The sequence below is a fragment of the Plectropomus leopardus genome, chromosome 1 (genome assembly GCF_026936395.1).
Source record: "Plectropomus leopardus strain MGB_pleo_1.0 chromosome 1, ASM2693639v1, whole genome shotgun sequence".
Lineage (NCBI taxonomy): Eukaryota > Metazoa > Chordata > Actinopteri > Perciformes > Serranidae > Plectropomus > Plectropomus leopardus.
This window is the reverse complement of record NC_142176.1, coordinates 35,731,304-35,756,086: the sequence shown is the minus strand read 5'-3', so window position 1 is coordinate 35,756,086 and position 24,783 is coordinate 35,731,304. Positions and strand designations below refer to the sequence as shown.

The window sequence follows — 24,783 nt, the reverse complement described above, 5'->3', positions numbered from 1 at the left end:
GGAAGCATTGCTACCCCTGATTCCTACTTGGTTACATACTCTACTACATGTGTCTTTCTCATTAATTTGCCTCATCCCAGTCATCTCATCCTGGCTACTGCGAGTGTTTACATTATGTAGCCTACACTGCTACATGTAGCTACATGCTAATGTCTAGGAAACATGTTATGTAGGGTTGCAGGTGTTGTTCATTTTTCATAGAATTTGGATCATTTTCTTGCTGAAATATGTCTTGTTGTGTTTAGAAGTTTTTATTGATGATTTTTAATGGGGTAAAGTGCTGCTATACACAGTCATCTCCTGGCTTCACATACTGCAGCATGTAGCTACATGCTAACATTAGGGATATGTAAGCTTTCTTTCTGATGTTGTTATTTTCACCCTTATTTTATTGGTGCATTTACTGGTGACATAAAACAGGAGAAGGTGCTACTATACATAGTCATTCCCCAACTGCAAGCACACTACAGCATGTAGCTACATGCTAATGACAGGGAAACGTGTAATCTAAGTTGCTGATGTTAATTTTTTCACAATTTTGGATAATCTTACTCGAACATGTCAAGTTTTGTTGAGAAGATTTATGTTGATTTTCCAGGAGAAAGTACCACTATACTCTATTACAGACTTCCCCTGGCTGCGACAGTGCAGAGATGCACAAGACCTTGAAAGACTGGGCGTTTTTGGGAGGGGGGCTTAAAAAATGGAGTTTCAGACAAAGGGTAGATACAGGTTCTCCAGCACAGACAGTATGAGGGAAAGGGAACATTAAGCATGAAAGCACGTTATAATAGAAACCCAAAAAAATAAATATGAACCTAAAAATGAGCATTATAGGTCTTCTAAAATGATCCTGTTAGAGATATTAGGAGAAAATAGAATAAGATGTATAGACAGTGACAGAGGGACTGTTTTTCCTCACCACGCATTGCATTATTTTCCTCACAGAGATTTTTCAGAGGTAGACATTTCACTATTCTGTTCTCATTAGAAAATGTCCCCCTGTGCTGTTTCAATGCCAACAGTATAACCAAGGAATAAGATAAGGGATTTGCAGCTCAGCAGGTCCGGTGTCATCTCACAGTTTATTTGCGCTTTGGAGATTTAAAACCACTTGAACCCTAATGTTCCCAATATTCTCTCTTAAGTAGCTTCAAAGTTAGATAAAACATTTTTTACAGTTTGACGATATCACATATTTTGCAACTGCTTTTTTCCCAGCACGTCACTGAGGCTGTATCCTGCTTATATTAAGTGGAGTATTCAAATATTCAAGATGTTTGTTTTTTTGTGGATTCGCTATTATATCAAAGTGAGATGTCTCGTGCATCATTTTGTGCACACATCCTTGTAATTCAGCATGACATATTTGGTACTGTATCTTTAGCAACTTGAGATCTTGACTGGAATTTTAAATACTACAGAATAGCTGCACCCACAGTGCAGCACATACAGCTGCCAGTACACTGTGTCTCTGTCTCTCTCTTTGCCTCTTCTGTCTCTGACTGCTTCATATTCTCTTCTACTTCCTTTTTGCCTTTTTTTTCCTGTTTTGCATGTAGTCATTTTTCTTTAGAGATAATGATATTTATGTGAGGGTGAAATGTTCCCTCCAAAACACATTTTTCTTCAAATATAGCATGGCTTTCTGTCACATAAAAATGTCCTAAAGTTTAATATCTGAGGAAAAAATGACCCTTGTCTCTTTTTTTCTCTCTCGCTGCCTGTCTCTTGTTTAGTTGTCCAGCATATAAAGCGGAGAGACATCATCCTGAAGAGGGAGTTGGGTGAAGGAGCGTTTGGTAAAGTCTTCTTGGCAGAGTGTTACAATCTCAGTCCCACCAAGGACAAGATGCTGGTGGCTGTCAAGGTACGTTTTCTCTATGTGTCTGTGTGTGCCTGTGTGTGTGTGTGTGTGCGTGTGCGTGTGCGTGTGCGTGTGCCTGTGTGTGTGTGTGTGTGTGTGTGTGTGTGTGTGTGTGTGTCTGTGCCTGTGCCTGTGTGTGTTTGTCTTATAAACAGCACAAAAGGAATTTTACGACATTTTGGGTAATACACTTATTCGCCTTCTTTTGGAGGCTTAGATGAGAAGATCACCACTCACATCTGTACAGATAAGACTGTACAGGGGAAAAGCCTTATCCACAATACAGTGCACTCAGAAGAACCACAATGGAACTAAAAAAATAATGTCCATGTCATGTACACTACTTTCTGTGTAATATTTTATAGATTTAAAAAATATAGCTGGGCAAGCCCTCCTAGAGACACACAATATTCATGTTAGATGATTTTTTGACCTCTCACCAGGCCCTGCAGTGGGCTGAGCCATCATAAATCACGAGCCCTCTGACAGGCGACATCATTCTCTAGCCCTGACCTAACTTACCTTTAACCTGCCTTAAATCCTACTTACACCCAAGCAAATAGCAGACACTCAGTGGCATGACCTGGCCTTGTATCTACATTATATCTGCTTAGATTAAACTACAGTAGCTGGCTCAAATTGCTTGATAGGCAGTTGTATGTGAATGTTATGGCTTGCTCCGCAGTCCAACCACCATCACTGTATATCTGGTTTCACAAGTCTGACCAATAGCCTCTAAATAGCCTACCTGTAGGGCACAGTGACTGGAGTGTGGAACATATGGGAAAAGTTTGCCTAGAAATCTTTTCATTTTAACCCAAACCATGATTTTTTTTCTTAATTAATTAAGAAATCACTTTCTGGCAGAAAACCCTTTCGGCAAACATCTACTACCAGTGAGTGTGGCACATGAGCTAGGCTACGCTAACAGTCTCCTGATTGTAGATTCACAATCAATGGCCACATTTGAGAGTGATATCGATCTTCTCATCTAATTCCCAACAAGAATGTAATTAAAGGGATATTTTGTAGGAATGGTTGCATACTGTTTGCAAACAGCATCTCTATTTTCTTGGGCCTCATTCAACAACCATTCTTGAATACAAGTTTCATTTTAAAACACAGATATTCACCAACGTTTTTGCATTTGGAGTTTGTTGTTAGGTAAGAACAGAATCTACGCACACTCAAGATCTTATGCACATCTTGTATTGCGTTTTCTTCAATTCTACGGTTGTATAATATTATGTGATTTAAATTACAATAATATTTTGTAATGTAATATCTTATGATAGTTTTGATAATTATTTTAATTGTTTCACTAAAAGCATTACGGTCTTTCAAGAAATTAGTGATTGATCATGCTAGAAAATATCCTTGGCAATTTGCGTCAAAAAGTGATGAAGCAGCATTCCAAATAAGTTATTAATAACTTACAGAAACATGTGAAATAGTCTACCTTCATCTCTCTCTCTCTCTCTCTCTGTCTCTCTCTTGCTCACTCTCTCACTCTCTTTTTCTTTCTCTCAAACACACACAAATAGCTTGGTGAGTGCTGTGGGGCTCATCTCAGTCCTCAGACAGTTGTGCCACTGTAATGCATTAAGGTTGTAGTTTGCTTGTCTGTGGTTGAGTAACACATAATTTTAGCATTTTTTGAGTTAATATATATTTACTACTAAACATGACAGCTCATTTGGCGTTCACTCTGTGCGGTACTTCCACTGATGTGAAAAAAAGTACTCTCGTAAATCTTCATTTTGATGAATAATAAGAATGAGCCACAGTCGATCTTACTTGAATAATATTATAAGTTTATTGACAACACAAATTGGATCCCAGAAGCTACAGGTATAGAAGGTACATGGACAAGGACACACCAAAAACTCAAAGTAAAAGAAAAATGATTCAGCAATAAGTAGTGTATTTCAGATGTCATATGTGTGTTTAACACTGAAGTCTCAGCATCTACAAGGTCTTGGTCTCACAGTATCTCAACCTTTATACATGCTGAAGCTTCCTGACATGCCTGCATTGAGACAGTGAAGGACTCTGAGACCTCTAAAAGTACCTAACCATGGCCATGGATGAATCATTCATTTATACATTTACTGTTATGCATGATGACATTCAAATCCTTTCATATTGCGTAATTTTTCCTCGACATCCACTTTAGAACTACTCAAGTTTTCTTTATTTTTAGAGTTCAGCACGCCACCCTCTTCAGACTTTCAGTGGGGCGTTCTCGACTTAATTCTCTCAACTTCTCTTTCTCTTCTTTTTCCTCTTTAATTTCTTTGTGAACACCTTTTATGGGGATTAGATGCTAATTAGGATCAGTGGCACATGCTTTCAGCTTATGAGGACAATGGGATTCATCATTATAGGAACACAGGTACGAACAATTCAGTGGTTTAAGAACACGTCATTAATCAGATGTAGACTTTTCTTCACACCTTTCTGAAGAACAAATTAAACAAAAACTTTGAAAGATATTGTTGACTGAGGCCCATTGTTAGGAGGGCGTTGTGGCATCTGTAACCGGAGACAAAATGTAGATAAAACGAGATTTTTTTAAAAAAGTGTTGTGTTTGGTGGCAGTAGGCTCTCCCACCTGGGGTGCTCCAACCTCTACCTCACTTTGCACTTGGTCAAAACTTGTCTAAGTGTCAGCCAAGGGACCAGCAATTACTATCAAACAAAGTTAATACTTCAGTGAGCTGGATACTTTGTTTTAAAGAGCTTAAAGCATTCGGAAGCATCAGCCCTGCATGGTGGCTCACAGTGCTCAACATTAAATTGTGCTTGCCAGCTCCTTGTGTGAATATGAGCAAGTGTATGAATGTGAAGCAGGTGATACTGAATATGAGGTTGCAGACTCAGCAAACGTACCAAAGAAAAAAAGACTTCCAGGCAGAAATCACCATGACCTTGACAGGAGCAGTTAGCGGAAGAGTCGACAAGATGATGACGGTGTGTCTGGCTGTCACATCCTTTCCTTTGTATTACAGAATTAACAAGGAAACAAGTTTCTGTTAAGCCTCCTCTGCAGTGACCTCTGTATTTTTCAAACACAATGCAGTGTGCATTTCCATCTGAACATGTTCCTATCTGTGATAAAGCAGAAAGAGGCACTCTGAATACACTTAAAGGTCAACAAAGGGAAAATTCATTGCAGCGCTTTGCCTCAATTTATTGTAGTTGAGCACTTGAAGGTATTGTTTTGGAGGGATGCCCAGACAAGAAACATTTCCTTAAGAGTGTGGTTTGATTTGGTAATAGAATTTTATGGCCATTTTACCTACTCTGCCGTACATCTCAACCACCTCCAGCACCCCTGCAAGAACAGCGCATATGAGTTAATGTATTTCCATCCCAAGGTCTTTCGATCTGTAATAACGTCAGCAGCACGCTGAGAAAGCAGGACTTCAGGCCAAGGAGATCAAGAGAGGCAACTTGCTGTGTTTTCTTGTTGCGGATGAGGTGTCAAGAGTCTTTTTTCCTTCAACAGAGGCTGCAATAAGACATGTTATTGCTGTTATTTGATTTTTTCCCCTTTTTTTTACTGATACTGGCAGCTTCAACTGACATCCCATCAAGATTGGATTTTTCATGTGCAGTCCACTTCAAAGGAGTTCATGGCTTACCTTGCTTGATCCTTCTACCAATCAGATCAATTTGTTCTGTGTACGCTTCTTCCAGCCAGCTGCCGAATAACTGTATAGGATTATTAGGTGGATATAATGTATAGCCACCTACAGAGTGGAGTAGAGTGTTGAGAATTTCCACTCCTTGTTCAAGAAAATGTTTGTTCCCTCTGTTCCCCTACTCCAGGCCGCTCTACTCAATATTGTTCCGTGCTTAACTTAGATTTCACTCCACATCCAATCATATTGCTCACCACTCCTTCCCCCTAAAAGTAAAACGCTGCATTCTTGGTTTCCTTTTGAAAGAACTTCGTAAGCTCCATTGTCAAGCAGCTTATATTTTGACAAAAACAGCTCGTTCACAATACTTAGATTCATTCTGGGTGCTTCAAGCTCATGTTGTGGGGCAGTACCGGAGAGAAATTGGAGTAGGATCAAGCATGAGATAAGGCAAACTTTTAAAAAATCCAGTTTGCACTCCGCTCACATGCTCTGGCTGCCAACTGTAAACTTTACTACTAAACAGCAGAGAAAATGTTGTTCAGTTGGGACAGACTACTTTCAAAGTGTTGTTATTGATAAATATGTTGAAATTTGAGCAGAATTTTATGTGGACCCAATATTGTGTTTACCCTCAACCATCACACGAACCCAATAATCAAACAGCAACTGTTTTCCCCGTGTTATCTGCTCTATTCCCATAGAGTCACGCTGGTGCTTTTGTGGAGGACATGAGCAAACAAGAGCATCAACAACATGAGCTGGAGGCAGGAAGACATGACTGGGTGTAAAAAAATAGTTCAGAGGATAATTTTAGAGCCACCACACCCAGGACCACAAGACAAGTGTCTACAGCGTTGTAACCTGCTCAATGAGGCTATATTTGTGGTGGTGAGCTAAATGCTTAAGTCAGCTCGCTAAGATACTCTCAGTGTCAGTGCTCAAGTTTAGTAAATTCTCTATGTAAGTTTAGCATGCTAGCACTCTATAATTTGCACTAAACACAACTATGTTAGTACCGCTTAGGCTGATGGGGATATCATTATTTTGCAGGTATTTGGTCGTGAACAAAAGTGGAGAGAGGCAAAAAATTTTGACCTGCCAGTTGCAGTTGATGAAAAGTCAGGGGATCACCAGAACTGTTAGGTCCTTACTTGGGACCTTTTTTTTTTATCTGTACCAAATTTCAAGGTAATCCATTCAGGAGTAGTGTTTTCAGTAGAGTCTCTTAAATTACAAACAAAACTGCGATCCTTATAGTGGCGCTAGAGGGAAAGTTAGGTGATAAAGAAGTTAGTAGGATTCTAGGGGTATAAATAGCAAAGAAATGGCTCAAATTATTCTACCCCCGATTGGCTTACCCTGACATTCTTACCCTAACCGTATACTAATCCCACTCTTCTTGCATAAACCTAACCAATCAAACCAACAAAGGCACTAGCCATACATAGGAAGAGTAAGGTGGGTCGTTCCTTCGCTATCCTTGGATTCACAAATATGCGTAAGTTACTGAGGACTTCAAAGAATACATTGATTGATTTTTCCAAACTTGGACTGGGTCAGTCCTTGTCAGCTCATTATGACTGCCCCAACTATCAACTGTAATGTTTACCTTCCCTGAGTGTGTAACTTTGACTTTTGTACTTACAGACACTGAAAGATCCCAACCTGTCGGCAAGAAAGGACTTTCAGAGGGAGGCCGAGCTGCTAACCAACCTGCAGCACGACCACATTGTTAAATTCTACGGTGTGTGTGTAGACGGGGACCCTCTCATCATGGTGTTCGAATACATGAAGCATGGAGACCTCAACAAATTCCTCAGGTCAGTCCTTGGCTTGAAGGTTAAGTCAATTAAACCTTAATGTAGCAGGCTGGTGCAGGCTGAGCAAATTAGAAATTCATCATATGGACAGACAGAGGCAAACTAAAGTGGGTGAAAGCCTGATTACAATGCAAATGTGTGTCTGAGTGGGTGTGCCACCTGTGCTCAGGCTTTTAGGTCTACATTTAGGTGGCAGTCTCTGCCAACTTATTGACAGAAAGTGAATGTAAAACTTCAATAAGGGAAAGAAAACTAAAATTACTTTGTCAAATTCCTGTCGCCGATACAATATCCAGCCAACTTCACAGCTTTCTGGGTTAGCAAACATGAGTGCTTTAGTGCTTTTGTTCGGTAATGTCAGACTGTACCTGGGGAAGTGACCTCTGATAAGCCTCAACAAAAGAGACAATGCCTGTACAGGGAGCGCTTTGGTAATGGGAAGCTTCACTGGAGTTGATGTCAGTGTGCACAGGAGCAGTCTGGGATAGAAGTGTGTTATTTCAAGTGCGTTGACGGCAGCAGTGTGTGTACGTGCGTGTGGTCTATCTTGTTTTTGAAGTTTGAGCAATAGTTGAAAAGATGACATGTTACGATTGAGCGTGAGAGCGCGTGTATGTGTGTGTGTGTGCAGATTCAAGAGCGCGTGAAGACTTTCTGTTGGGAAATCATTCCTGAAATGAAAGGCAATGTCGCGAATGATGAAATTCTTTCATGCAAGGTGCAAGACGTGGCTGATTTTTGGTCTATTGGTCCTGTTGGTCACATTTAACAAATGGGATGGGGGATCTGTAAGAATGAATAGGGTATCTGATGTGTGGGTCCAGCTGAACTTTCAGATAAGCAGAGGGCAACCTGCACTCATTCAGCCACTACTAGATTCCTCTGAAGTAAAATCAAGGCAGAGAGACAAAAAGACACACACTGAGGAAGAGCCCCACTAATCCGTCTACAGTGGAGCTGAATTATTACACTCACTCTTACAGCAAAGAACATTGAATTGCACTAAAACTGAGAGACTGTAAAAGAAAGACAGCCAGAGAGAGAGGGGGAGAGCATCGCTGCATGGCGCCTGGTCTATAGTCACGGTGACAGGAAGTTAAGGAAAACGGTGGCGACATCTCACAGGAAGTGAGTCCTTCTCCTTCACCCACAAATGCTTAGCAAGGAAAGAGCACTAGTGGTAAAGTTGGTACAATAATAAAATCCCTGAGCCTCAGACAGGGATGTTTCTAGCATTTGAGGACAATGCAGGCATATCCCAGACCTCTGTAGGGGAAAAAAATGCCAAGAAAACTAGCTTTCCAAACCCGCATTTTTTTGGAATTTAGATTTTATTTATATATATATATATATATATATATATATATATATATATATATATATATATATATATATATATATATATATATATATATATATATACATACATAACTTTTGGGGAAATTTTTTTTTTTGTGATTTTTAAAGAAAACATTCGTTCCAAACCCATGAGGCCTGCCAAAATAGGCCTGCCAAAATAAAAATCGGCAAAAGTACATAATTTATAACAGCCAAGAACTGTAAAAACAGAAATGATTGTTGGATTTAGAAACATTTCCAGCAGTCATTGCGCACATCATGTGGGACAAAGGTTTCATGCATTTTCCCCAGCCACTCAGGTAGGCTCAAGGAAAAATATAGCTCATATATATATATATATATATCAGAGGCTATTTATAAAATGCAAAAGTGTCAGATGCCCAAGCCTAATGACAGCCTGACCTGGGTGTTAACCTGACAGGCTCAAAAAACACCCCAAAACTAATTAAAAAAACAACAAAAACAGTGCAGAAACAACACTTTATCACTGCAATTAAAGCTGTCTGAGTGCTGGCAGTGCTCGCAGATTATAGTTAATTTGTTAATATTTCTAACAGTCTGTCTTTGTTACGGCAATTATCCACAATAGGTACAAAAAAGCCACAAATGCTGCCAGGATGAGGGTTTATCAGCACTGTAAGGAGCTTTTGGTTACTTATTAAAGGGCAGGCAGGTTACACTCTGCCATGCTGAAAAGGCTTTAAAGGTTCCCAAATCCTGTTGTTAAAGTAAGATTATGAAACTTTTAAAATAACATGAACAGCAAAACAAATCTTTGTCTAATTCTGTACACCCTAACTTAGGTCTCATATGGCTGGAAGCTTACTGTGGCTAATGTTTGCAAACTTTAAACAGATATTGATATATGGCTGACATTACTGAGTCGGTTCACTGACTTTATGACTCTTTTCTACTTGTACGTCTCTGTTTTTATCTCAGATAAACAGCAAAAGTTACGTACTTTAACTTTTAAACAGAGACTAGAAAACTCCCTCACCAGTATTTCTTCATCAAATCAATTTTTTTTTTTTTTTTTTGTAACTCAGAGCCCACGGCCCAGACGCCATGATCCTGGTAGACGGCCAGCCGCTGCAGTCCAATGGAGAGCTGGGCCTTTCCCAGATGCTGCACATCGCCACCCAGATTGCCTCGGGCATGGTCTACCTGGGATCCCAGCACTTTGTCCACAGAGATCTGGCAACTCGTAATTGCCTGGTGGGAAATGGCCTGCTGGTCAAGATTGGAGACTTCGGCATGTCAAGGGACATCTACAGCAGTGACTACTACAGGGTAAGACTCTGCCACCATCTTTATTTATGCTTGTTATTTTCATCAGAATGCTGGGAGTGAAAGAGGTTTCAGAGTTCAGACTGGCAAAGTCGTTAAGATAGAAAAAGGTCACACTTTATATATGTTTTCCATAGTCGCCTTGCCTGAACACTGTTCAACAGAAAGAAATGTCAGTAAAAATGTCAAATCCACTATAGTCCTTAAAGGTTCAGTTAACCCCAAAGTTATAAAAATACATATTTTTACTCTTAGCTTTCGTGCTTTTTATCAATCTAGATCTTGGTGTGAGTTGCCTAGATTTATCAGTTGCCCAGAGATATCAACCATAGACATGTCTGCCTTCTCTCCAATATATTAGAACTACTGCAATTTCTCTTTACAGAAATCATGACCCTGTTGCTCAAGACAATCCACAGACTTTTCTGTGACCAGTTTCATGTGGGAACAATTTTCTTTCTACCGAACATGGACAAGAGACTTGTCCATGTGCTCTACAGCACAAGATGTAACCATTAATGCTAGCTCTGTGATGCTATTTTTAGATAACAGCAGATGTGCACTTCCCAGCTGGCCACCAATGTTAATAGACACTGATATTTGGTTGAATTTGTTGGTTGTAAGCTGTGTTAAGTATCCAAAGCAAACATTTTCAAAACATCTGTTGTCATCTTGACGTAGAATAACGACAATCACTCTTAAGGCGTGCAGACTAAAACCAGACATCTCTGCCACGGGGCACCCGATGGCTCAGTTGGTAGAGCAGGCGCCCCATGTACAGAGGCTGTATCCTCGCCGCAGCGGCCACAGCTTCAATCCGGCTTCGGCCCTTTGCTACATGTCATGTCATCCCGTCTCTCTCTCCCCCTTTCACGATATATCTCAGTGTTTCCTTTAGGATTTTTTTCAGCAGCGGGGGCAGGCTCTCCGGGGAGCCGTGGCGGCCTAAACAAATGACACTTGACTGCAGATTTTAGTTTTATGCCCAGCATAATGCCCCTTTTTATTGAATGGTTGGCATGAAAATCGCTTTTTAAAGGCTGAATGTAAAAATACATCATGGCGTGTATATCGCTTAATGCTATCAATTAGTTTACTCACGTTAGCGACACTGAGTTGAGTTGGCACCGGGCCCAATTAACTTAAGCTACGTAACCTTAGCTGGCCATCAATATTTTGCGAATGTTTATTTAACTAATAAAATCTATTTTAAGTTTTCTTAAGCTAATAAGTCTACCTTTTCTCCGGTAAGTTGCACGCTATTTTCAAGCCGACACTCCTCTGACTCTCCGACCTGATGCCTGGATGCGAGTAGCTAATTAACGTCGGCACCAATTAGTTCTGTTGGGGGGCGGGGGGGGGCGGTGGTATCTACCCCAAAGAGTAGATACGGAGCAAGATAGTTATCTGCCTCAGCACTCGCGACACCCAACGCAGTGCAGGACTGTGCTGTGATGCGGCGGTGGTGTATTTGCAATTTAAAAAAAAAAAAAACAACCAAAAAAAGAAAAGGACATTTGAAGGAACGGCGGGTAGGATTTAGGAGTGGCGGGCCACCACTCCTAAATGAGTGTAGAGGAAACACTTTATCTGTCCTATCAAATAAAGGCAATGAAAAAGCCTAAAATATATCTTTAAAAAAAAAAAACATCTCTGCCATTGTTAAACATTTAAAACATTGTCTGTCCAACAAAGGAGTTCAGTGTCTTTCTGATGTCAAATTGATGCCTGGGCAAATTGGTTTTCTTCTACGCAATGACAAGATTGGCAAGTGTAGTCAGCCAGAGAGAAAATAGTCCCTACATGAAACTACCCACAACAGTGTCTGTGAATTATCTTCTGTAAGCGGCTCATGGTTTCTGGAGAGAGATGTTGCTGTTGAGTTTTTCAAATCCATTCTTTTGGCTCTCTGAGCACCACAAGTGAGGTGACATCTAGTTCCATTATATTGCACATAAGGTGGACAACAGCCATTATCTCCAATACTCTGCAACTCACACCAAAACAATATAGACCAATAAACAGCACTACAGGTAAGAGGAAAAATATGTACATTTTCATGTCAGGGTGAAGTGTCCCTGTTAAAGTTAAAAGTAACTGTTGGCCATCACTGTGTCTCTTTCTGTATATATTAACGTAGGTACATCAGGCATAAGCATTGCAAGGTTTCACCTGACACCTTAAAAGCACATTTCAGTTGTGGATGCTCACAGTACTTTTGACTTTGTTTGTAATTGGGTCCAAAACAACCCTAAATAAATCCTGCGGGCCCACTAACTGAAAAAATATTTCGAGGGGGTGAAGACTGCCGCTCTCTCTTAGGTCGTTTTTTGTTGATATGTTTTTGTTTCCATCTTTTCTTTTCTACGGAGAGTTAAGAGCTCTCCCTCCCCAGTGCGGCCCCAGGCCCCCACACCAGCCCTCATACATTCATGCGAGGATGGAGACGTTTAGCACTTGTGGTAGATGAGCCTGCTGAGCCTCCAGCCTGATGCTTAGAGGCTTGTTTATATAGCTTCCGATTCATGTCCTCTCTACTGTTTAACACGATTAGCAACTCTGAACGCCGCAAACCAGGCGGCAACTGCCGGGCTGAGAGAATTTAGCATTTCTCTGAATAAATAAGTGGATATTATGGAGTGATGGCTGCTAGATATCTGTATCGCTTAAACAGCCGGTCTTGTGAAATGACTTTAGGTGCGTCTGATTTTGTTTTCCCAGCGTGACAGCTGGGCTGGTTCGGACCTTGCTGGGGGCAACGCCAGCAGTTATGAAGTACTTGCCTGCTGGGTGAGCAGCTCTGCACACATAAAATAATTTGTAAGGAAGTTTGAGTGAGATGTCTTTAGTGCTCGGTACATTACTCCTCCATGCACACCATCTGTGTGGTGTGTATACTATTACAGTCTGAATTATTTGTTTGGGTTGTTAAAGAATTATGGCAATATTGTGTGTGTGTGTGTGTGTGTGTGTGTGTGTGTGTGTGTGTGTGTGTGTGTGTGTGTGTGCGTGCGAGCGTGCGTGCATGCGTGTGCGTGCGTGCGTGTGTGTATTGTGCAGTGCAGGCTGGGGATATGGCTCAGTGTGCGCCAGTCTTACTAGTTTGGCCTTGTATATAGACAAGTGTCAGGCTGTCAATGTGGATGTGTCAGCAGGAACAGAAAACCAGTACTCTGGCTATTAAAAATACTCATGCATAGCTCTGTTTAAAGATCTCTAATCACAGCTGAGCAGCAGTGTTGGGACACCAAACAACATAAACCTTAACAACATAAATAGATGTACATTTCATACATAAATTGCCTTAATCTAAGACCAAATAGAATATTTCTGTTCATGTAAAAGAATTTAGAGGACATAATATCAAAGACCTCTCTTGCTCTGTGACATAGCTTAATGGCATATTCATTTTCTAGCAACACTTCTGATATATTCAAAGCTTACTGTGGGTTTAGCATCAAGGACATATAAATAGTCTCCTCACAGTCTTGAATACTCATTATAAGCTCTTTGTGGAGGAGAATAATTGGATGTTTAGACACTCATATGGGCCACTTTTATTGTAACCATGGCAGATCTTAAGTTGTTCATCTTGCATGTACTGTAGGTTTGTTGTATCCGTGTGATGGCAATAGAAGTATCAATGCATGGATGTTGTGTGTGTAATTGCCATTTTGAATGGGAAATTTGCATTATTATCATTTTTCCACGGCCAAAGAAAATGTTTGTGCTTATTGCAGTAGCAGTTGTGAAAAGTAGATTCTGGTGTTTTTTTTCTAAACTGACTTGATGGAAGATCTAGATGCCTATGAGCGTTTAAGTTGAAGTAAAGGTAATAGGCTGACCACTGCTTATCATGGCATCTTGATTTGCTGAGAGAAAATGTTGTAAAAATGAATATACTGTATTGTGTGTTACATACTGCTCTCCTATTACCCCCTTTAAAACCTGGAAAGACATCACTTTTGTGTGCTGCAGTCAGACATCGTTCAAATTTAAACCTTTGAACCCTGAGCAAATTGGTTTAGTTTATTTAAAAAACATGGGGGGAAATGCAGTGAGCAATGTGGCAAGAAATGTTTAGTGTATTGCAAGAACATAGTTTATTTAGATTTTTTTGCTTTTATTTAGGGCAAAATGTTCAGAAAACTATATTTATGATTATTAAAATTGTATATTTAAATGTAAGAGAATTATTATTTTTAACGTTTTTCAGGTAAATTTCTTTTTTCTTTTTGTTTTTTTTTTACTTTTATGTTTTTGTTGGGGGATTGCTAATTTTCTGGTAATTTTCTTGTTTGTGTGTTTGTTTTTGTTTTACTAATTTCTCTTTACTAATTTTGGGGTTATTTCTTCCTAAGTTGCTCATTGCCATCTTCCCATGTTTTTTGAAAGAAATCAAGCCAATGTGTTTGAATTTCAATGGATTAATCAACTTGAAAAAACTGAGAAACAAAACCCTTGTTGTACATCTGCCAAGAGGGAGTTTGATGAGGAGACATACACTTAGGTTTGAGCCAGGGCTGGTTGATGTATCAAATATTTTCAAATATCTATTCATGTGGGATTACCATATTTGAGTTTTAAGTTTTTCTGCTGGTTTTGAGCATAGATAATACCAAGACCTACATTGCAGCAAGCCACCGGAGGGGTTCAAGATGTTTTGGCTTCACTTTTGGGGGACTGTAATGGCATTGTTCAGAAATCTGTGGTTGCAGTCCACCACAGCAAAATGAAATCCTGAACGAATACAAAATGTTACGTGATCATTCATGTTTGTTACTCTCCTTGTGGCTGTCAGCTCCACAGCTCCAAAATGTATGTGGGAGGCCTCCTGTTTTAGGCTATTTTAATTGACTTTAGCCTGACTCATAGCTGCTTCACAGTCTGGACCAACTCTGCTGTCGAGCATAAAAGAAGAGCGCTGTAGTAATGTTACATGAACAGAGCCTTTTTTTTTTCTGCAAACACGGCACGCAGCCTTTCAGTAACTATCACACTGCAACCTGAGCCTTTCTACACACTTAACGGCTGACTAGAGTAGCGTAACTCCCCTAATAGCATGAACTTTAATGTGGCTGTGGCAACATGCTGGTACTCTCATATCTGTGCATAGAGTATATACAGTTGAATAACTTGCCTAGTCCAATTCCCTTCCCCATACCTTCAACTAGTCCTCTGTGGCTGTACCGGGCAGCTCCCACTATGTCTGTGGAACAGACATAGATGGGAGCCCAGATGGGTCCCTGTGGACAAATAACGGACACAACAGTGTGTGTTTCATTTCTAGTCCGTGTAATTGTCTCTGAAGACCAAGTCACAGCTGATTTAGCAGGCAGATTCTGCTCTGCTTAAAGATTAAACGGTTCAGCTGATTGTTCTTGTCTGAACGATTATAAGGCTAATATATACTGTAGGTGCTGTGAGTTAACTGTTCCTTCAAACGACAGACTAAAGAGAAGCTGCAAGAGGGCTATACTCTTAGATTATCGATGTGTCTGTGAGTGAAAGGCACAGTAATTTAATAAGGGACTGTAAGGGTGGTTAGCGCACTTCAATCCTAGACTACAGTGCCCGACACAGTCATAATCATAGGTGGGAAGCCAGTGAGGGATCATGTCCTTGACATTACACCAGAGACTCATGCTGGTTGTTCAGGATGGCTGTGCAGAGTGGGGTAGACCTGCAAGTGAAAAAGTGGACCTCCAAGCATGTTTTAGTCCTTGCTGAGGGGTGAAAAGAAGCAGCTGGTGACTCTATGTGTATCTACACTCTGCCCCGGCTAACAATGGAGTTAGCAGTAGGCTTGGACGGTATGTTATATTTCATACCTTTATACCTTCCTGTAATTTCACAGGCTTACATGGTATATGGCAGTGTAAGGGTGCAGTGCCAGCTCTCAGCTTTTCAGACCAATAAATACACAAAGAAAACCCACAAAATGTTAAGTAATGCAATATCCTCACACCTATTTTCCTTATTAAACAGATAAATACAACTTTTGAATTCAGCTTTCTCTTGGTCACAAAAAACGAGGCTTAATTGCCTAGTTAACTCATCATAAAACATACTTCATCAAACTCGACAGAAACAGAATAAAACTCCCTCAAACTGCCTTGGTTACTCTTGCTAGTACTAATTCACCAAGTTAAATGTAAAAAACATAACGTTATTCCCCCCGGTCTCTCTCTGCTGCTGCTGGCTGCAGGCTGTTTACAGTCCTGAACTTATCCCTCCACCACTAGGTGCTGCGGTGTCTTTCAGCTCAGCTGCCTGTGCCACAAGTAGAGACTAGAGACTGAGCTCTGGTGGTGCATGCTGTGCACAACATAAAATGAGTTAAAAATAGAGAGAAGAGCGCCTATATTTACGATGGTATTGAAAAACATACCTTCAAGATTTCTAAATTCCCTGATATACTGTAATATTGTGATACAGCCCAAGCCTACTTAGCAGTGAAAAAGACTGCCGTGTGAATGGAATTAGTCAGTTGAAGCTTGTGAAAAGGGGGTGCATGCAGCTAGACACAGTAAAAATGTGTCATAAACTTTTCAAATGTTGGTTCTTTCTATCAAAATTGGTGGTGAACATATTGAGTAAAGTTTAGACGGTTTAATAATTTATTGAATAATGTACTGATTCAGCACAAACACACACTGCAGTGAGGATCTTGTAAATCTGTATGTTGGATTAGACAGAAATCAGAGAAATGGTTTGTACAAAAAGAGACCAGTGTCAGTTTGAATTTGGGGTGTTGTGTGTATGTATATGTGTGTGGCATGCCTCGTGTGAAGCTGCTGTTTGGTACGTTGTGATAGCATCACTGCCCGCCTACACAAGGGAATATTGACAGAGTCCAGAGATAAGGAGCTCCTAACAGTATTGGACACTTTCCCTGTGTTGAGTGATTATAAATAGCAGCACCCTGCCAAGAACACAATCCTCCCATCGCTGACTAGTCGTATTGACGCTTGTTGCCCTCTGGGACTCCCGAGACACTTTGCAGCAGGAGGGAACAACTTCAGAAAAGAGATGAATATTGTCCTAAATCACATCCATCTGTCATATCCTCCCGCTCCACCCGCTCTGAATGTGCTTTTGTGTTGTTTCAAAAGAGACAACTGCAGAAACCTGCACAGGCCAACGGCAGCAATGGTGCCTGCTATGTAGATGTTTTATACTGCCGCCTCACAATATATCAGGGAATGTTTTCCTGAGTTCAGAGAGTGAAGCACTGAATTATGCATGTTTAGGAAGGTACAAATGACAGTGAATGCTCTAAAGGTACCTATGTATTAAAGTAGGAAGACTGAGTGAAATATTGTGTTTTTACCAGTAATGTTTCAGGAACAGCATCAAAGGGAAAGACGGAGGAGCTCATGCAGGGTCATTGTCAGTCTGCAGGTCTTCTCAAATACCATTATTACACGTATTATTTTCTCACAGTGTAATGACAGCTTCCTTTGTATTGCATGTCTTTAATCCAGAACAGAGTTACTATGTGCATTGCAGTAAATGTGATGGCCCTTGACAGCTAATTTCCTCCTGTCATTTTTCTCATAAGAAGCAGTTACATTTGTACAATATTCATTGGCTAAATCAAATCAGGAGTCCGAGAAAGCTGCTTCCCAATTTAGTATGGTTTTTCATTGCATATCTGTAATTTGTGTTAAAGGGATGCTTCACCCTCAAAATTAAGATTTATAAATCAAAGCCTCACCGTGTTATATTATATTATGTTATGTTTAGTGAAGGTTAGGTTAGGTTAGGTTAGGTTACATATTTTTCTAGCATGCCTCCACAGTGAGTAAAGAATATTCTTGATGCATTTAACCCTTTAACAGTAACACTAAGACATGCCCTTGCAAAAAAAAATATACATTATAGACCATGGAATATGTTAACAAAATCTGTCAATTTATTAAGAAAAATTTATTATTACACTTAGGTTTGAGCCTGACCACTGGTTTGAAATTTAAAATTCCAGTATAGTGCACTGTAAAAAGTTCAAAAGTCAATGTAATGTAATAGAAACTGAAAATAAAAGTAACTTCAAACAAAAAAACATATACCAATAAATGAACCAAAATAAATAGATACCAATAAAAATAAATCTAGTAACCAAAACCTGAAGAATGTCAACTGTGCAGTTAAAATGCCTGTTAAAGGGTTAAGAAAATGGGAGCCACGTTTAACAACAGCAACACTCTATGAAAACATCTGTTTACAAACTCTAACAAAACTCATGCAGTGTAATCTAAGTGTCATTTATCCAGTCATATGCTTGTCAAACACATTCCATTTTATTAAAACCTTAGTACAGTGGTTTTTATAACTGATCACATTTGTCCAGGCCAAACTGATCACTACGAGCAGGTTAATATGCTGAACAGATTTGTTCCTTTTTCTTTATTTCTCATGCAAATTACCATCTAATTGGCATGTGTATATGTATTACAATAATATAATGTAATAAAAAAAGAAAGCTTTGCAATTTGCTTAATTTTATTGACTGTTTCAAAAAACAGGACAGCTGTTTCATTACATGGGAGTTATGTGACCGTGAATTATCAATACACTTGATGAGGGTGACTTAAACCACAGGTGCTTTCCCCATGCACAATTGTTTTCTGTCTCCATCACAGCCATGACTAACAGTCATAAGCTTTGAGGAGATTAAATATTTCATTGAGAGAAATTGACTTTCTTTTTCCATGGTGATTTCAATGTGCACACAGCAGCAGCCTCAGGTAGCCAGATGGAAGCAGGATTACTGTATTTTAATGTTGTTTTTTCATAAGCTGTCATGTATGAACAGACCCCAAATGAACACGGTAAGACTGCGTTCAAATGAACGCACTTACTAAGACACGCTATTCCCCTGTGCATGAGACTGTTTATGCGAAAGTTTTAAATGATATGGTTTTAGTGAAAATGTCTACTGCATATAACCGGATAACTGAGATAACTTGGATTACATCACACAAGCTGTTTGAGAGTTTGTAACGTGAGGTTTTGGTATAGTTTTGCTGTTATTAAACACAAATCCTTTCACTTCAATTAATCAGGACTGTTTGCCCTCTTCGGATTTTTTTTTTATCCCTTATGCATATGAAAAAAAAAGAAATCCTTCACAATTCAAGGTAACATAGGGTGTTAATTTAAGTTTGACTTTCTGAATGTGGAATGTAAACTGCAATGTTTAGCTGGTTGCTCTAGACAAGAAGAGAAATGGCCTCAGAAGAGCTCATTACAGCCAAATTATGAACAGTGACATATAGCTTCCTGTCAGAGGATAAGATGTAGAGGCTTCCAGTTTGTACTTTTTTGTTAGAGGATATTAAAAATTCTGTAGACTTTTCTCCAGAGGCTTGCATGCAGCCCGAGTGTTTTGATTTAGCCATGGCAGTGTTTTCTCCTTCATTTCAATGGGTGTAACATTTCCTGAATGTAAAGGAGGCTGGTGTCGAAGAAAGAGAAACCAAGTGTCCGGCTAACCCTAGTTATGTAAAAGAAAGCAACAGCAATTACAGTCTTTACATTTGAGTAGGAAATAAAAATTGTTTTAAAGCCAGAATATACATTTTTGAATTAGGCTAATGACTATCAAACACGGTTACAATGTTATAATCTAATGACTCAGTTTCAAGGACTTAGTGTTCTTTGTGACTCTGCCAGAAAGCCCCTGCTTACCTGCACTGCATCGCTTTGAAGAAAAATGGTCCCCAGGTTTCTTGTGTTTCAAGGATCAAACAGACACTCCTCTGCTGCATTATTTATTGAGCACAAGCTCCTCAAAACTGTATGCAGCTCGGTGCTAATGAGTACACAGGCCATATTTATTGCTGCTGCATGAAGGGATGAAAAAACTCTATCTCTCTCCTTGGGCTTTTTTTTTCTTCGCCTAGCTCTTCTGTCTTACATGATCTCTATATTATGGAGAACTAAATTTAAGAAATGAAGGAGGTGTGACTGTAGAGAAAGTCCGTCTTAAGAGTGTAAAATAAATACACTTTTTTGCATTATTTACAGCTAGTTGAATAAAAATAATAATAATCTGCCTCTATAGTTCCTACCAGTGCTGTGCCTAAAAGCAGCTATACACAGTTGCTAGCATGGCTGTCGACTCTTATGCTATGTCTGAAATCCCATACAGTGCACTACATCAATGTAGTACTATAGTTAAACATGCTTTTATGTACATAAATAGTAGTAGACTAGCCTATGTGTTTCTTCAGATTCAGTGAGCTGTAGTTTTTGGTTTGATATGGTAACATTACTTAAGCTGTTAGAGAAAGCAAACTGCAGGCAAACTTGTTGTGTAACGTTATGTCATAGGCATCTTTCTGTACCAGATTTCATGGCATGTCATTCACATAGTTTATGAGATATTTCAGTGTCAAAAACTAGCATGGCTGACAGAAAGCCAGACAGTGTTTTACCCCAAACAGTTTGATAATTGTCATCCGTCTGTAATGTTACCCCTACCACAATACTTCATATAATGTTTCAAAAATTTCACATTAGGCTGCAGACTCATGACCAAAGTTATTCACCTATACAGAAGTATTTATTACTTACTGACATTACAGACCTTCCTCGGTCGCTACTGTATTGCATTGTGGGAAATTTATGCTGGCATAGTGTCCAGAGGTTGCATACTGTATTATTTAATCAGAAATAGTGTGCATTCTACATACTGTATTCATTTAGCACCAAGTTGAATCCATAAAGAAGGCACTCTAATGCGTATGGTTCTAATTTAGTTAGTATCACAGGCCTGTACTGCTAATAATTTCATATTCAGAGTGCAGTTACAGAGGCAGCAGCAACACTAAGGAGCTACCCATCTAGACATTGTATTGCACAAGTCGCTCTGGAGAGTTAAATACTAAAAATGATAGCAATAATGTGTGTGTGTGTGTGTGTGTGTGTGTGTGTGTGTGTGTGCGTGTGCGCGCGCGCGTGTGCGTGCATGTGTTTTGAAAACCTTCAGAAACTTTCACCACCCACTGGCATGCTGCGGCCAGAGTAGATACCACTTTATCTCCACTTGGCAGCAGCGCAGCAGGTAGAAACCTAATGGACATCATAGCCTCTAAAAGTGAACTTGTGTTTGCCGCTGTTTGAGCTGGGAGAGCAGAGATAGCGGCATGGTTAGAGCAGGGAGAGAGTGTGTGTCTAGATGGTTATCGGGGCCCTTTAAGATGTCTGGGGCCTCCCAGGGCTCCCTGCAGGCCACGGAGCGCCCATCGAAGAGCCCAACTGGGCTAGTAATCTATCCCCCTGCCATGCTGCTGTGCTCTCCACGCCGTTAATCCAATCACTCCCCTGCCACGGTGGGACAGGCAGAGCACTAATCCAGTTTACACAGCAACAAAAAAAAGCCCCAGACTCATTCCTCACTCCCCGCAGAGCATTGCCAGCGTCTCGATGTGACATTGAGTGAGAAAGATGAGGATAATTACTGGGGCAATTATTTTATTTTTATTATGTGTTCAGCCGGGGTTTTTTTTTGTTTTTTTTTTTCTTTTCCTCCCATGTTCCGAGCTAATTGCCATGGCCTTGTGACAAAAACCCAAGGTGATAGCGTGAAATCATTTGGGAAGCGGAGAGTCAGCCAGTTTTAATGCCCCTCGCCACAGCAGCAGCGGTTGAATCATTAGTATGCATCTGATGAGGTTTAGCCTTGCATGCAATGGGCTGGGTGGACCTCAGATAAGTCATTTAGACTAACAGGAACTTAATTAATTTTGTTTAATCTTTATAAAGCTCCATGGGGGGACAGATTGGTATACAGCCCCTCGCCAACTCCTTCACCTCACTTTCAGCCCACCCAGCTAGGCTTGGCTCAGAGGTTTTACATAACAGGGGCGACTGGTCTCGGCATCGATATTGGCTTAATGTTGTGTACAATACTAAAATGTGTCATGTGTAATGAGACTAGATGGGGTATAAGTCAGTGTTCATTTGCCCATTAGCTGAGTTTGAGGGTGAACAAGAGGGGAAACTACTGCAAACCCTCTGCGCCACCATCAAATTCACTCCGGGAATGTCAATAAATAATGTGTGTGTTCAAGACGCGGAGAAAGGGCACCTTACTCGAAACACCTCTCAAATTTATGTTTACCGTAATTACTATTTTATCTGTCCTGCCGCTGAGGGAAAACACCAACAGCTTCGATTGCTTTCCAGGGTGGTGGTGGTGGTGGATGATACTTGTTTAGTCCGAGACTCAGCCAGAGAGCGAGCTGGCACCGAGGAGTTGGAAAAATTAGGAGGCAAAGGATGTTTCTGTCTTTGAGATTCTGCAAACACCTCACATGCCCTTGGGCAAGTTACAGAGAAGCAGAAATGTGACTGGAGGATCCTGGGAAAACGACACAAAAGTGTTCTCTCCTCACATTATAACCCCGAGATACACTGCAGTGGGGCAGAGCACTTAACCCCTGGTGGGATTAGCAGAAAACTGTGGTTGTACTGGGCGGCTCTGAGGCGTAAATGTGTGTAAATGTATTAATGTGAAGCAGGACAGAGCTGAAAAATAAGTGTGTGCTCAGCAAACCCTCTCTGGACTTTCAGATAAATGTGAAAAAATAAAAGTTTTTAAGACATAGTTCACTGGGGAGTAAAAAGATTCAATAAAATTGCATTTTGCTGTCATAACAAACATAAATCCAAAACTCTAAGGCCGCTTATTTTCATATAAGTTTTAAGACTATTTCTAAAGTCACATTTTTATTTCATGTAACTCATGTTCAGAGAGAAGAAGGAGTGAAAGACTACAGTATTAAATGACTTGTTTAAATAGGCAGTTTTTCAATCAGGGAGGAATGGAATTGAAAAGATGCCCTCCATTTGTTTTGCTGAAACATTTCTAAGACCAAAAGTTGTACATTCTGGAGGTTAATGGAGTGTGCTTTTGATTCACAGTCAGCATGTAGGTGTTGTGTTGGAGGAAACCATCTCTAATGGTCTTGTTGACCTCTAGGCCATGTGTACAAATATCGATTTGTGTTTAATGTAAAGAATACACGAAGCCTTGTGATATGGCTGTGCAGTAAACGCTTTACACTGTTATTGACCTTTTTTAGACACTCAAAACAAGAGGTTACACAAAGATGCTATAAGTCCAATGTGGCACAAAATACCTGGAACCATAGTGTGGATCCAATATTGAGAGGATACAAAAAACTCTGATGTAACAAGACCTATGAACCATAACACACTTCTTCAAGACAATGTCTACAAGTCACAATGTTACTTAAATGTCCTTCTTTTTAGAGTGTACTTTACTTTAGGTGACCATTGGTAGACTTGGACACCTTCAGGAGCCAGGAGAATAAGCTGTTTACAAAGTGAGACCACGTAACTTTCATTAAACAGAGGTCACTGTGACCACAAGGTCATTACAAGAAGAACGTTTGCTTTCTTTTCTCAACATTTCCAAGCAGCTGCTTTAGAGAGATCATTAGAAGACCTGATGAAAATGTTGTGTGAGTGCAGCACAAATAAGGAAGATCTATTAAGTCAGCAAACTGATTGTCAGTTACACAGCAGTATCTATCTCAAGTTTGCTAATATTAGCCACCACAAGCTATTTGTTATAACCACTCACTCGATTCAGATGCCATCAGACCATTGATTGGTCGTTTTCTGTGGCTTTTAGCCTCATAGATATGGGTAAGAAGGGGGCTGCCAGACCTAGTATTCAGTTTAAAGGCCATTGATAACCCATTAAATTTCATTTGCATATCTAACATTGTGAATTTGTTGTTGTTTTGTTAGGTTTTACTTTTAACTTTAACTTCCATTAGGTTAGGGCACAAAAACAATGTGGTTAAGTTTAGTAAAAGATATTACGGTTACATTACTGAAAACAACCATCTGGGACACAAACCCAGCACTCCTGGGCTGAAAGTCCTGTCTTTGTTTGACCCGTCCATCACCCTTCTGTCCCACCTGAATATAACTTTCTCGCTTTTAAACCTCGTCACCTGACTTCCTTCCTTGCTCCTGTCATAAATATCGTTGACACAAGAGGTCACCATTTAACAATAAACGTAATAGCCCAATGATGGTCTTTCAATCCTAACTGCACCTGTGTCAGGGGCTCACTAACCTATGTCCATGACACTTATAACCACTGATTGCAGCCTTTTAATGGCCTGGTTACAGTTGAAACAGCTGATTAAACCAGGTAGCACCACACAAATCAGATTTTTACATGAGGTTAGTTGGTACTCAAAATGTACACATGTAAGTGCCAGGTGTAACTGTTATGTAACTGCCAGACAAGACTAATGTTAGGCAATACACTACAATCCTGTTCAGATAAGATAATCCTTTTTCGTTCAACATTCCATTCGTGGAAAATTTGCAATTTTTTAGTTATTTTGTAAAGAACACAAGGTACTGTAAAATAATGAAATAGTATATAGACACATCTGACAGGACTCTTAATCAAACTGCTGAATAAGAAAATTATATATATATATACCTGTGAAGACTTTAAATTGAATTTTTCAAAAAGTAATTACAGACAAAATGAGCAAATAATGTTGGCTAGGTTAGCAAAGGGTTAAAAAAATCAGTTAAGTTTAAATTATTATTTGGCCTTCTAAAACTGTTATCTATAGAACCCCATTCAGTACTCACATTAAGGTTATAGATGAAGGACAAGAAAAGGCAAACAAACAGAGGCCACGTACTCAGCAACTAAATTTGATGAAGTGTACAAACTAAAGGGCGTTCTGTATAAACGGCCAGGAAAGAGCAGCCTTTTGGCAGAATGACAAAT

General features: G+C 39.9%; 1 protein-coding gene across 3 annotated transcripts in view; it reads left to right on the top strand.

Moving 5' to 3' along the window:
* Window positions 1–24,783, top strand: part of ntrk3b (neurotrophic tyrosine kinase, receptor, type 3b) — a 371,163-nt gene that overhangs the window by 333,075 nt on the left and 13,305 nt on the right. For all 3 annotated transcript variants that reach the window (XM_042484023.2, XM_042484016.2, XM_088080694.1), the window contains 3 exons: window positions 1,740–1,870; window positions 7,165–7,337; window positions 9,743–9,986. In XM_042484023.2, the coding sequence (XP_042339957.1) occupies window positions 1,740–1,870; window positions 7,165–7,337; window positions 9,743–9,986 (548 nt within the window). The remainder of the gene's footprint in view (window positions 1–1,739; window positions 1,871–7,164; window positions 7,338–9,742; window positions 9,987–24,783) is intronic.